We start from the raw sequence: 11,897 nt of genomic DNA on the forward strand, positions 1-11,897 counted from the left end.
TGGTAAACAGCTTGTATATTTTTCTGTTTAAATATTTTTATTGCATTTTTTACAAATATTTTCTAGCATTTTCAAATATTTCCCAATATTTTGTAGGACGCGTTATGGACCTTTGTGGTTTTTTGCCCATTCGCTGGAAAGGCCACACCAATCGGCATTTGAGAACTAAGAATTGATAAAAAAAAAAAAACATAAAAAGAAAACTGCGGCGGTTATGTCTACAAAGTGTTCATTTCCAGATGGGGAACAAAATAAAGTTCCCCGCATCATGACCTTTCGTCCCAGCTACAATGAGTTCCAGCACTTTTCGACTTACATAGAGTATATGGAGAGTCGCGGGGCCCATCTCGCTGGCTTGGTTAAAATTCAGGTAAATGGTAAAATTCATGGATGCGAATGTATGTATATTTAGCTTAACTTATGCAGCCCCCGCCAGAATGGGTCCCCAGGAAGTCTGGGTACGACATAGAGAACATCAATATGACGATTCCTCCACCGATTTCTCAGGTGGTCCAGGGGTAAGAAGTTGCTTGGCGTGAAAGATGGACACTGTACAGTTGACACTTGTGTGGACTTCGTTTTTAGGGCACAAGGAGTGTACCAGCAATTCAACGTGCAACAACGCAAGCAGATGACACTGCGTCAGTTCATGGAGAAGGCAAACTCCGAGCTACACAGCACACCGCGTCACATCGACTACGACGATCTGGAGCGGAAATATTGGAAGAATGTTACATACGTATCACCGCTGTATGCAGCTGATGTCCAGGGAACGCTCAGTGACGAGGAACTAGATGTGTGGAACATCGGGCGGCTAGACACCGTACTGAACCTGGTTAACACAGATTATAATATAACCATAGACGGAGTTAATACAGCGTACCTCTATTTCGGAATGTGGAAGAGTTCCTTTGCTTGGCACACCGAAGACATGGATCTTTATTCCATAAATTATCTTCATTTTGGTGCTCCCAAAACATGGTACGCCATTCCACCGGCCTACGGAAGACGCTTGGAGAAGCTGGCCAATGAGTTATTCCCTGAAACCTATCAGGAATGCAATGCGTACCTCCGTCACAAGATGACCATGATAAGTCCCAAAGTTTTGCGCCAGCATAATATACCCTACAACAAAATTACCCAGGAGGCGGGTGAAATTATGATAACCTTTCCGTTTGGCTACCATTCTGGCTTCAACCACGGCTTCAATGGTGCAGAGTCGACCAACTTTGCGTCCAAGCGCTGGATAGAGTATGGCAAGCGCGCTAGCATATGCAAGTGCCGCAGCGATATGGTTAAAATCTCAATGGAGACATTTGTGCGCCACTTTCAGCCGGAGCGCTATGATAACTGGTTGAAGGGAATAGACTTTGGCTATCACCCGGAGGAGCCAGGCAAGCTATGTCCTGCAAATCCGCCAACAATCAATGTGTACGACAAGAAGGAAAGGTAGTAATCAAGTAGTATATCCTACTCCTGATAACTATAATAAGTTATTTCACTGTTTTAGTATGGCTGTGTTCAAGTCAAAAGCTCCCACGTCGCAGAAACGAGGCTGCTCGATGGCTACAAACGCAGATGCAAATGGTGCAGATGATGACGATGATAGGGCTAGCGTAACCAGCACCAGCAGCTTACGTCTCAAGCAGGCTGTCGTAAAGCTTCGCAAACTCCCACAAAGCGCACTTGTATCTGAACCTCCTGCCACACCAGAAAAGTATGACTTCAACTCGATTGTCGAGAAGGGCGTTAAGCGCTTGTGGGAGGAGCTGCCCAATCCAAATCCTGGAGTCAATTTGCTAAATAACGGTGTGGTGAAGAACACAAAACGAATGCGCTTTCACACAAAGGTCCTCACACTCGAGGACGAGGACTGAAGATTGACCATAGGTCCCGCTGGATCTCCTTGTAAATAAAATTGTGCATAACTGAAACCTATTTTATAAACTGATAGTATTAACTGTAGTTTTAGTTAAGTGTCGCCATCTTTAAGGAAGCTTGTGTATATACATATACATATGTTATGTAGAATATAGTATAACCTTCAATTCAAATGAATTACTGGGCTGAGAAAAACGTGTGTATCGAAGTACCTCTTGAGTACATATTTGGCACTTGTCGTCGGCCAAAGAAGTTTCAAGTTATACATGTTTAATTTGTGATCTAAAGATTTATTGTCTGTTTTATAACATATCACATATGGTTTGGCTCCCATTGCAATAAGTGTGCAGAAATTCAAATAACGAATTCACTCCCGTTGCAACGTAACGCCCAAAAAAAAATGGATGTCTAAATAATAAATCAACTAAGATATTCTTGAAACATCAAACATTGTGTCTCTTACTGGGTGTATCGGTTGATTTGAAGCTTGAAGTTGTATTCTTTTGTCTAAGTAAAGGAATATAGTGATGAGGGTTATCCTTTAGTCGGCGATGCATCGCACACCCCTTCAAATGCAATAGTTTCAATATGTGCGAAAATAGTTCTGCAAAATGTCGGTGCAACGCCCCATACCCAGTTGGATAACCAGTAATTAAAAGTTGCGACGGAGGAAACGCAATATGGTCAACAATTGGCTGGCTATAAAGGGCTCCTGGTGCTGTACCTGATCCAGAAGCAGCTTAAACGTTCGAAAATGTTCTTCAAACTTGTGTACCCGGCTCCGCTGTCGGAGCCAATCGGGACGAGGGATTCTACTGTTTACTTGCTCAAAACACTGCATATTGCGGGCCTAGATTTCTACAACGACTTCGGAATTGGTCGCAAGATTTTGCGGGTGATCTCCTTCAGCTATAACATTTTTTACCTTCCGCTGAGTTTTCCGATTAACTACAAGATACACTTTTCCCAGTTTCCACCCGATCTGCTGCTGCAGTCGCTGCAACTGTGTTTGAACACCTGGTGCTTTTCGATCAAATTTTTCACCCTGTCTATCCTAAAGGAGCGCTTTGAAATGGCAAACAAGTGCTTCGATGAGTTGGACGTGTATTGTGTCACCCCGGAGGAGAAGCGCAAGGTCCGGGTTACAGTAGCCACCATCAACAAACTGTACCTGATCTTTGGGATTGTCTACTTTCTATACGCCACCTCCACTCTCGTGGATGGCCTTTTCCACGACCGCGTCCCCTATAACACCTATTATCCGTTCATTGACTGGCGTCTCGACAGACGGCAGTTGTACATACAGAGTTTTGTAGAGTACTTCACTGTGGGGTACGCAATATTCGTGGCCACAGCCACGGACTCGTACCCCGTGATCTATGTGGCGGCTTTGCGAACTCACATTCTAATGCTGAAGGACCGCATCGTTCGCCTGGGCGAGGCCAATAACGAGGCGAATGCTGATCCAGATAACATCTTTAAATCGCTGGTCGAGTGCATCAAGGCTCACAGGACGATGCTGAAGTAAGTCACCTTTGGGTTTTTGGAGAAGGATAGTTGTGATATGTCTTCCCAAGCTTCTGCGACACCATTCGACCCATCATCTCGGGCACAATATTTGCCCAGTTCATCATCTGCGGCTCCATTCTGGGCATTGTCATGATAAACATGGTGCTATTCGCTGATCAATCGACCCGCTTTGGCATCGTTACCTACGTGATGGCTGTGCTGTTGCAGACCTTTCCGCTCTGTTTCTACTGCAACGCTATCGTGGACGACTGCAATGACCTGGCTGATTCCCTGTTCCACTCGGCTTGGTGGATGCAGGACAAGCGCTACCAAAGCACGGCCCTTCAGTTTCTGCAGAAGCTGCAGCAGCCCATAACGTTCACGGCCATGAACATATTCACAATCAATCTGGCCACCAACATCAATGTGAGTCCATGGCGTGGAAGAAACATACCTCAACTCTGGTTCTTTTGCAGGTGGCCAAGTTTGCTTTCACCGTGTACGCCATAGCGAGCGGAATGAATCTGGATGAGAAGCTGCAGCTGCAGGACTCTGGAGCCGACAATCCGTGAACGTACAGAATCCAGCACAAAGGTAAACACTGGTTTGCATCGAAGTTTTATAATTAATGAATGAAAATATGAATACATCGAACTATGAGTACGTAAATGTAAATTAAAACAAAACGATTTGATTTAAAAAAGAAAACACCTCCAGGAAGCCCTTAAAAAACGAGCAGAAGCTGATCAGACCCTAGCCGCAAATCCAAGTCGGTCGATGGAGTATTTTTCATCTCGCTAGTAGTTTGATTATTGAGGCGGCAGTTTATTTGGGTGTTCAGAAGGGTGGGAGGGATCGGAGCGGGTACTACAGCAATAATGATATTTTTTGTATGGTTGACGTTGATGAATCAGCGTACAGTTTTAAATTTAAAATAACCTTAGGCAAGATAACTATATGTGTCTTTGTGTCCCTCCATGCGCTCCAAATACTCCTTCTCAATCAGAATGTCGATGCACTTTTTAATGACGGGCACCTTGGGCTTAAAGCGCGTCGACAGCTGATTGAGCACCTCGGAGATTAGATTGGTGTGATTGAGGCGCTTACGCATCTTCATAATGCGCACAATGGCGGCCTGTATCAACAGCTTACGGTCCTCTTCAATGTGTTTATGTACAGTCTCCTGCTCCACTTTAAGCTCAGTCTTCAGAGGCTGGTTTATGTTAATGCGGCGCTTCTTATTCTTGTAGTCCAGGAACAGCTCCACAGTTGACTCGGGCGTCAATGAGTTCTCATTGTCGGTGGACGTCAAAACCTTTGCCTTGAGCAATATTTGCAAAACCTAAATGTGGATAAAATGAATTTAGTGGATTACAGAATACATTCGACAGAATCATGTAGTTATACGTTTACCTGAATCAAGCTTTCCAACTGGGTCTGGGTGTTTTCCAGCAGCTGTTGGACTGTGAAGCTGAGCTGGTCGTTGAACTGTAAGAGCACCGACATCTGGAAGGTACTAGCTTGCAGGGTGTACACTGTCGACGTGTTGTTGCGATTCACGTTCATGATCAGCTCTCCCTTGCACATTTGATACAGCCAGTTCAGCTTGCGGCCGGAGTGACGGGCGGCATAGAATTCGTTGAATTGACGTACGGATCGCTCAAGCTCTGACGGCAACAGGAAGTTGTTGCTCAGCTGGAAGGGCCACGAGCCGGAGGAGAGTACCTCGATGCCGAAATCAATTTCGGATACAACATTGTTCGTCAGCAGGTGCTCCTTAAAGTTGGAGTTGAGGTCCTTGGAGACGCCAATGTCCTGGAACATGCGCTGAAGCTTGACCGTGTACTCATAGCCACAGGTCTGCTTCAGCTTAGAGATCATCATGGCCTCGGCATCGTCGGATGCTGATGTGTGGTTCACCAAACGCTTTGCGAGCATCTTAGAGTAGTATTTCTGGAAGACGTCCTTATCCTCTATGTACTTAAATACGACCATCACCTGGTTCAGGTTGTCTTCGAGCTCCTTGTCCTCGGGATTCTTGGATGATTTCTTTAGCAAAATATCGCAGTACTTGGCAAGCAGTTCCGGCGATTTGCTGGCCGTGTTCGCAGCCGTAACCACGTTCGAATTGATGAACTTTCCGCATGCCTTGTCCAATGCGGCCACAAATCCGTTGTCATTGTTGAATGCCGTCAGCACGAGGGCATTATATTTTTTATGTACATCGAGTATGGTTTGGACATATGTCTTGGGATCGTTTAACGCATCGGTGGTGCAGCACTTGACAATGGCTTCGGTGCCCTGATGCAGTATGTGCTGCTCGAGGATGGTCTTCAGATCTGCCAGGTTTTTCGGTGAAAGTGCAACCAAAGAGTACATGCGCTTAAGGTCATCATTTCGATCTGCGTTCAACAGATTCTGGAACTCGGTGTGGAATATTTTGAGATGCTTCTCGATGAGAACCTAAGAGAACAGTACGACAAGGGGAAATTACTTAGAAAATTAAATCAAACAGAATTGACTGACGGCACTCGCATACCTGCTCGCATGTTGACTTAAGAGTCTCTGCTGTGGTATCGTGCAGGTACGAAAGGCCGTTCTTTGAGTTCAGGCCACGGACGCGTTGTTTCTCCTCCTCCAGGCGATTCTCAACGTGCTTGAGATATTCAGTCACCGTGTTGTTTGATAGGAACGCATCGGACTCTTTCTCGTAGAAAGCGGCTGTGTCGGCTATGAATTTGCTCTCAAAGTTGTCCTTGTAGACGGAGAGCTTCTGTTGGTTCGCGTCGGAGTCATCTTCATTAAAGCTTAGTTCCACGTAGGACTCGATCACATCGCGCACAAGCGATCGGTTGATCAGCTTGCCCTGGCGCTCCTCTTCAATGGACTTGAGGACGGCCTTGGTGACGGGCTCGTTCAGTACCTGGAACAGGTGCCCCTTCCAGGCGACCAGAGCCAGGCGGTAGATCTTGTAGATACCCTTCTGTCCCTCCTCGCACTCGCGCTTCACCCAGTTGCGGTTCAAGTAGTTGCAGATGCCATCCAATACAATACTGGAGAACTGATACGCGTTCCACTGCTTGGTATACCGCGACAGGAGCACCTCTTCGCCGCTAATTGCCCTGAACTTGGCCAGCAGCTCGGTAAGATAGGTCTTGAGGAACTGCTCGAGGCGATCGTATAGCTTTTTGCCCACCAGTTGGGCTCCGCCAGTCTTTCCATTGCTGCGGCCGCTTGGAGCTGCGTTCACACTGGTGCAGTAGTCATAGACGTGTGTGTAGAAGCGCATGTACTGGGTGCGGGTCAGGGACTTCTCTTGTTCGTAGACCTGGCGTATGCCTTCATCCAGCTCACTCCAGATGTCGTCCAGATTGACTGGCTTTTGTGTGGTCTGTGCGCCTGAACGACTCATTGCTGTGGTGGCGGGTGGCAAGTGCGCTTTACCCTCTTTCTGTGGAGACTGCCGCTGGGCCTGTTGCTCTTGCGGCTGTGGCGGATTTTTTCTGGCAGCTGTTGTTATAGAGGACGCGGACGACGACAACGACAACAGCGGGGGCGAGGGATTGTTATCCTGATGGCGTCGTTTGGCGGCTCTCGTCCTAGGTGCTTTGGTCGGAATTTTGACTAATAGGGTGATCAAAATTTAGAGATTCAAGAATATGATCTGAAAGGAAATAAAACGAACATGTACTGTAGTAGACCTGGCTTCAACATGCAAGCCACATAAATAAATCAAACCGAAGGTCAACCGTTTTGATCCAATGACACATTCATAAAGCCACAAATAAAAGTAGCCAAAAGAGAGACTTACGAACGTTCAAGTGTATTTGTGCGTGCGTGCGTTTGTGCATGTGTTGCCCCCGCATACATTATGCTCAAGGTGTAATACGATACAAAGAAAATCACTCCCTTCCCTGAAAAGCATACACAGCCAACCTTGAATCACAGTGCGGTAGAGTATCTACTGTCGGATAAACAAGTGGGCGGCGAGCACGCCTCTACCTATTGCAATCGGGTGCCGTTCTCTCGTCTTAAAAATCAGTAAACTTCCTGGTTAAAAAGCACTCGCACATACATATACACACGAATGTACGCGCGCAACCACCTCACACACACTAGCACACAAAGCAAACCAATGCACATAACCAATTTTAGCATTAAATGAAGAAAGCAGACAAAAAAGAGCATGGACACCAAAAAGTCTTATAGAACAGAACCTAAAGATAACTGTAAATTTTAGTCGAAAGACTCGGGCACAGCTCGTTTTTCGTTTTCTTTCTGTGACGTCGTGATTTCCCCTTGGAGCACTTTTTCACTTGTTCGCCATTTTCACATTTCTCAATGCGGACTGCGTTGGACCCCAAAATAACCAATTGGTCAACATATTTACCTGTCACCAGATAGTAATTCTAAATTCGAATCAGTGTGTTTTTTAACTTTATATATTTTAATTACTACAATATTTCCGACGAAACTAATCCAACAAAAAACACAATGACAACAATTTTTGTTTTTTTCTAATGATTTATCGATAAAAAACCGAACTTAGCCCTCTTATGCCCCCTATATTTAAATAGTTCAAACACTAGGTAAATGGCGGAAAATATTAACGATTGTAAATTCTTCTTGTTGATTCATGCCATATTTCCTCTGAACTTAAAAAAAACACACTATATCTTTCTCCTACACTGCGCTAACATTATGAAATTTGCATTATTTTCGGTGGAAAATTGAAATACCCCCTTGGCTTATAATAGGTTAAATGTTCTCCGTCAAGGATTAAAAACCATATTGCTCAATTTTGGTGTTCCATCGAATATTATTAGCTATATAAACCATTTAGCCATGCCCACATAATTTTATCCGATTAATGAAACTATTTTCTATTTGACTGGTCTATTTTAAATACTTACTCTTATTAGATTTTGCCAAAAAAAGGTCAAACATTGTTTTTGCCTTAATTTTTGTTGCTCAACAACAATATAGCGACTCGTATGATGGAAACCCGAGCTTAGCCCACTTAAGCCCCCTATATTTAAATAGTTCAACTACTCAAGGTAAATGGCGGAAAATATTAACAATTGTAAATTCTTCTTGTTGATTCATGCCATATTTCCTCTGAACTTAAAAAAAACACACTATATCTTTCTCCTACACTGCGCTAACATTATGAAATTTTAATTATTTTCGGTGGAAAATTGAAACACCCCCTTGGCTTATAATAGGTTAAATGTTCTCCGTCAAGGATTAAAAACCATATTGCTCAATTTTGATGTTCCGTCGAATATTATGAGCTATATAAACCATTTAGCCATGCCCACATAATTTTATCCAATTAATGAATAATTTTCTACTTAACTGGCTTATTCTTAATACTTTTTTTTATTGCATTTTGCGTAAACTAAGGTTTTAGCGAAAATGGTCAAACAAAAAAGGTTTTAGCGAAATAGGTCAAAACAAAAAAGGATAGTTGTTCATATTGCTCAATTTAGAGATTCCGTTCAATAATTCTGGCTAACTAAAACCCTAAGTTTTGCCGACATAATTTAAGGCCGTTGATGAATAAATTTTCTTCAAGACTGGCTAGTTTTTTTTATTGTATTTTGACTAAAGCAAGGCTTAAACAAAATAGTTCACTGTCGGGCCGAGTGGTGCCCTCATCAATGGCGACCACAAACGGGCCTGCAACAGCTGTATCACTTGGAGTTTCCATTTGAACGTGCGACTAGATGTTCAGAGTCCAGAATTCAAAAATAATAATGTTTAAACGTTGCTCTTTCCTGTTTGCTTTCAACACTGAAGCTAAGAATTATTGGAATTCTCACAATATTTGTCAAGCTGATTGCGAGTGATAAGGCCGTCGAGCCCTCTCGTTTCTTTTCGACAATGGTGAAACCAAAAACTCACTCTTCGGAGTAAATATTTATTGCGAGTAATATAAATACAGCTAGCGAAGTTATGCCGCAACAAACTCGCGAACTGTAAAATCATGATCAAAATATGACCGCAACCAATTGTTCTGGACACGTTCATAACGGTTTGAGTAGTTTATCGAAGCACTCGCCGGACTGGCAGCTGAACTGATCCACCCGGCATGTGGATCCACATGTCCCACTTCATCCGACTTGTCCAGGCAGTCCTTTTCGCCGTCACAGCGCCAGTAGGCGGGCACGCAGTCCTTATTCATGTCACTATTCCCCGTCACTGGGACCGTGCAAGTGAAATGATCAGGCACACAGGCCTGGCACACGCCGTAGCTCTCCTTGTCCTCCAGCATCATCAGATGCTTGGGGCACGAGCAGACGTCGTGAGTACTGCGTTCCACACCCTCCACTCTGGCTATGCAGATGTGGAAACAATTTGGGCAACTGTGCCGTGTGATTGTGCAGCACTTTCGCATCCGGTGTCCACACGGCCCGGATGTTGGTGAACTGCGACAGACGATTCAGCTCCACGAAACAACGCTCTCCGTTCCACTCCGGTCTTGTCTTGCGCGGCTTTTCCGAGTCCCCGGTATCGTTAACGCCTACGGATTCACCCAGGAACCTAAAACCGGCAACGCTTTAGGAACAGAATTGTGCGGATGGTCACGTTAATGCTGTTGGAGTAGGAGCAGGTCCAGAAGAGCAGCCGCTCAATGATGTCGATTGCAATGTCGAAGGGCTGTCCGGAGTTGGCCAAGAGGCTCACCTTTGTGCCATTTGCCAGAGAACGCTTGATGCTGTGACTCCTGCCTTCGATCTGGAAAAAGAAGGATTAGGGATATTTATCCTCCTTACCCATTAAATGTAATGCGAGATCGGATATTCTTGCCGGACATTGGCAGCGGCACATTCGAGCAGTCTGTCGTGTTCGGCAGCAGTTGGCCGAAGCTGTTCCTCTGGCTGAAGATGATGTTGTTCATGCAGGAGACCCCGTTCTTGGCCAGCTGGTAGTGGGTAGGGCATGCACAGGCTATGCCCCGTCTGTCGGGCTGGGCCAGGCACAGGTGGGAGCAGCCCCGTTGTTGACCTTGTACTCGGTCGAGTAGGCCCTCCCCCCCCCAGTCCAGGGTCTGTTCTTATTCTTGCTTTTTATGTAAATTGTTCGTCATTTTGTAATTTTTTGAAAACTACCATATGAATTCCATCCCTGGTAGATTCCAGTTCTTATGGATCGCTTCCTTTGAGAACGGAAAGATATAATAAAATGCGTTTTATAGAGGTAATGACACAAAATTTTTACATAGTATATTTATAAAAAACGCTCCATTAATATTTTGTCATTTAGCGAAAATATATTAATTACTCCACAACAGTAGTTCATGAACTTGGTTTATGAACCCTTTACCTTTGCGATTCCAGTCGGTCTGGCAGCACTGACAAGTTACAGCTAAATCAAAACATCAGAAATTTTAAAACGTCATAGTTGCTTGAATCCAATTTCGATAGAATAACAATAAGATAAGAACAAATGCACTTCCGGGGATCTTCCATCGCGGCCACAGCCATCTGGTTGTTTGTGCTGATGTTGGTGCGACAGCAGAGTGACGCAGCAGTGTCGGCAGCATCCACGAATGGCACAAAGCCCGTTCCGATATCGGAACTAAGTGCACCGGCTGCAATTCCGAAAGCGGTAAAGTCAGATGATGCAGTGCCCGTGCCCAAAAAAAAGGATGCTGATGCCATCATTGCTGAGAAGCCTGTGCTAACTTTGAAGGAACAACCCAAGGAGCCAGAGCGGCCAGCTGACCAAAAATCTCGGGCCGAGCCCAAGTTATCGCCATCCTCCAGTTTGCCTGTGGAGGATGTTCGCATCGAGCACTCTAGCATGGGCAATGAAATGGATTTTCCGGGACAAGCCGTCGTCTACGTTCTGGTCGCAATAACAAGTTCCGCCATTTTTCTACTTGTGTTGCGTGTCTATCGGTGAGTAGTGGAGCCGTCAGAGAAGATGGCTTATCAGCGCACATGATTTTATTAAACTGAACTGAAAATTTCCCTATATAGAATGCGATTAACACGAGCAGAGCGCAAATATGGGGTACAAGGCGACAGGGCCAATCAAGAGCTAACACCACTGCCCATGGCCATCGAGGATGTCAACAGCGACGAGGAGGACCACACCGTGTTCGAGGTCAATCGCCAGAATATACGCATATTATGAAACAGCTAACACAAGAACACGCAAACAGATATTTGGTCGCCCCACCATTCTCAACACTTCTCAGCAAACTTGCCTTCTTAGCTGGTCTCATTGTAGAATTACGTCTTAGTCGTTAGCTAACTATGCAAATTGCCTGATTCCCTACTTGGTAACAACTCAGTTCTGTGTAACTTTCTCCCACAGTTGGTTCCAGTTTAACGAATCAAAAGAAAACAAAACCATTTGTGATAACTTTAACGATATATGAATATGTCTGTAAGAATATATTGTAGAAGACAGACGCTGAAGCGCTGAAAGCATGGCAATCTCGTTCTACGGATGCTTTCTCCAATAAATGTTATATTAAACGTACTGCACAAAGA

The 11,897-nt window shown here is 44.7% G+C and overlaps 5 protein-coding genes across 6 annotated transcripts; 3 read left to right on the top strand and 2 right to left on the bottom strand.

Annotated features, from left to right (window-relative positions):
- Positions 1 to 113: 113 nt before the first annotated feature.
- Positions 114 to 2,272, top strand: Kdm4A (Lysine demethylase 4A). Its single transcript, XM_001361438.4, has 4 exons — positions 114 to 370; positions 427 to 518; positions 586 to 1,449; positions 1,511 to 2,272. Exons 1-4 carry the CDS (start codon positions 215 to 217, stop codon positions 1,875 to 1,877), a joined length of 1,479 nt encoding a protein of 492 aa, XP_001361475.1. The 5' UTR covers positions 114 to 214; the 3' UTR covers positions 1,878 to 2,272.
- Positions 2,273 to 2,503: 231 nt separating this feature from the next.
- On the top strand, positions 2,504 to 4,201 carry Or43b (Odorant receptor 43b). Its single transcript, XM_001361439.4, has 3 exons — positions 2,504 to 3,405; positions 3,459 to 3,816; positions 3,867 to 4,201. Exons 1-3 carry the CDS (start codon positions 2,636 to 2,638, stop codon positions 3,960 to 3,962), a joined length of 1,224 nt encoding a protein of 407 aa, XP_001361476.2. The 5' UTR covers positions 2,504 to 2,635; the 3' UTR covers positions 3,963 to 4,201.
- On the bottom strand, positions 4,028 to 7,937 carry Cul1 (cullin 1). Its single transcript, XM_001361440.5, has 4 exons — positions 7,781 to 7,937; positions 5,930 to 7,054; positions 4,804 to 5,853; positions 4,028 to 4,732 (listed from the first exon to the last, which is right to left on the bottom strand). Exons 2-4 carry the CDS (start codon positions 6,800 to 6,802, stop codon positions 4,331 to 4,333), a joined length of 2,325 nt encoding a protein of 774 aa, XP_001361477.3. The 5' UTR covers positions 6,803 to 7,054; positions 7,781 to 7,937; the 3' UTR covers positions 4,028 to 4,330.
- Positions 7,938 to 9,173: 1,236 nt separating this feature from the next.
- LOC26533671 (uncharacterized) lies at positions 9,174 to 10,481 on the bottom strand. Its single transcript, XM_015184871.2, has 2 exons — positions 10,170 to 10,481; positions 9,174 to 9,936 (listed from the first exon to the last, which is right to left on the bottom strand). The coding sequence occupies exons 1-2, from the start codon at positions 10,292 to 10,294 to the stop codon at positions 9,618 to 9,620; spliced, it is 444 nt and encodes a 147-aa protein (XP_015040357.1). The 5' UTR covers positions 10,295 to 10,481; the 3' UTR covers positions 9,174 to 9,617.
- A 234-nt stretch (positions 10,482 to 10,715) lies between these two features.
- On the top strand, positions 10,716 to 11,886 carry LOC4805008 (uncharacterized). Of its 2 annotated transcripts, XM_015184872.2 has the most exons (3): positions 10,716 to 11,297; positions 11,379 to 11,505; positions 11,719 to 11,886. In XM_015184872.2, exons 1-3 carry the CDS (start codon positions 10,843 to 10,845, stop codon positions 11,731 to 11,733), a joined length of 597 nt encoding a protein of 198 aa, XP_015040358.1. In that variant the 5' UTR covers positions 10,716 to 10,842; the 3' UTR covers positions 11,734 to 11,886. The 2 variants fall into 2 exon arrangements, with proteins under 2 accessions (XP_015040358.1, XP_001361478.1); XM_001361441.3 differs by having other exon boundaries at positions 10,717 to 11,297; positions 11,379 to 11,886.
- The last annotated feature ends 11 nt before the right edge of the window (positions 11,887 to 11,897 follow it).

The sequence above is a fragment of the Drosophila pseudoobscura genome, chromosome 3, assembly GCF_009870125.1.
Source record: "Drosophila pseudoobscura strain MV-25-SWS-2005 chromosome 3, UCI_Dpse_MV25, whole genome shotgun sequence".
Taxonomy (NCBI): Eukaryota; Metazoa; Arthropoda; class Insecta; order Diptera; family Drosophilidae; genus Drosophila; species Drosophila pseudoobscura.

Bases quoted from the DNA above. Each gene is read 5' to 3' on its own strand.
- Kdm4A (XM_001361438.4), top strand. From the start codon at position 215: ATGTCTACAAAGTGTTCATTTCCAGATGGGGAACAAAATAAAGTTCCC. The intron at 371-426 runs GTAAATGGTAAA...TAACTTATGCAG, and splicing joins CTGGCTTGGTTAAAATTCAG to CCCCCGCCAGAATGGGTCCC. The intron at 1,450-1,510 runs GTAGTAATCAAG...TCACTGTTTTAG, and splicing joins GTGTACGACAAGAAGGAAAG to TATGGCTGTGTTCAAGTCAA.
- Or43b (XM_001361439.4), top strand. From the start codon at position 2,636: ATGTTCTTCAAACTTGTGTACCCGGCTCCGCTGTCGGAGCCAATCGGG. The intron at 3,406-3,458 runs GTAAGTCACCTT...TGTCTTCCCAAG, and splicing joins GCTCACAGGACGATGCTGAA to CTTCTGCGACACCATTCGAC. The intron at 3,817-3,866 runs GTGAGTCCATGG...GTTCTTTTGCAG, and splicing joins ATCTGGCCACCAACATCAAT to GTGGCCAAGTTTGCTTTCAC.
- Cul1 (XM_001361440.5), bottom strand. From the start codon at position 6,802: ATGAGTCGTTCAGGCGCACAGACCACACAAAAGCCAGTCAATCTGGAC. The intron at 5,854-5,929 runs GTATGCGAGTGC...CTGTTCTCTTAG, and splicing joins TTAAGTCAACATGCGAGCAG to GTTCTCATCGAGAAGCATCT. The intron at 4,733-4,803 runs GTAAACGTATAA...ATCCACATTTAG, and splicing joins AGTTGGAAAGCTTGATTCAG to GTTTTGCAAATATTGCTCAA.
- LOC26533671 (XM_015184871.2), bottom strand. From the start codon at position 10,294: ATGAACAACATCATCTTCAGCCAGAGGAACAGCTTCGGCCAACTGCTG. The intron at 9,937-10,169 runs GTAAGGAGGATA...TGCCGGTTTTAG, and splicing joins TCTCGCATTACATTTAATGG to GTTCCTGGGTGAATCCGTAG.
- LOC4805008 (XM_001361441.3), top strand. From the start codon at position 10,843: ATGCACTTCCGGGGATCTTCCATCGCGGCCACAGCCATCTGGTTGTTT. The intron at 11,298-11,378 runs GTGAGTAGTGGA...TTCCCTATATAG, and splicing joins CTTGTGTTGCGTGTCTATCG to AATGCGATTAACACGAGCAG.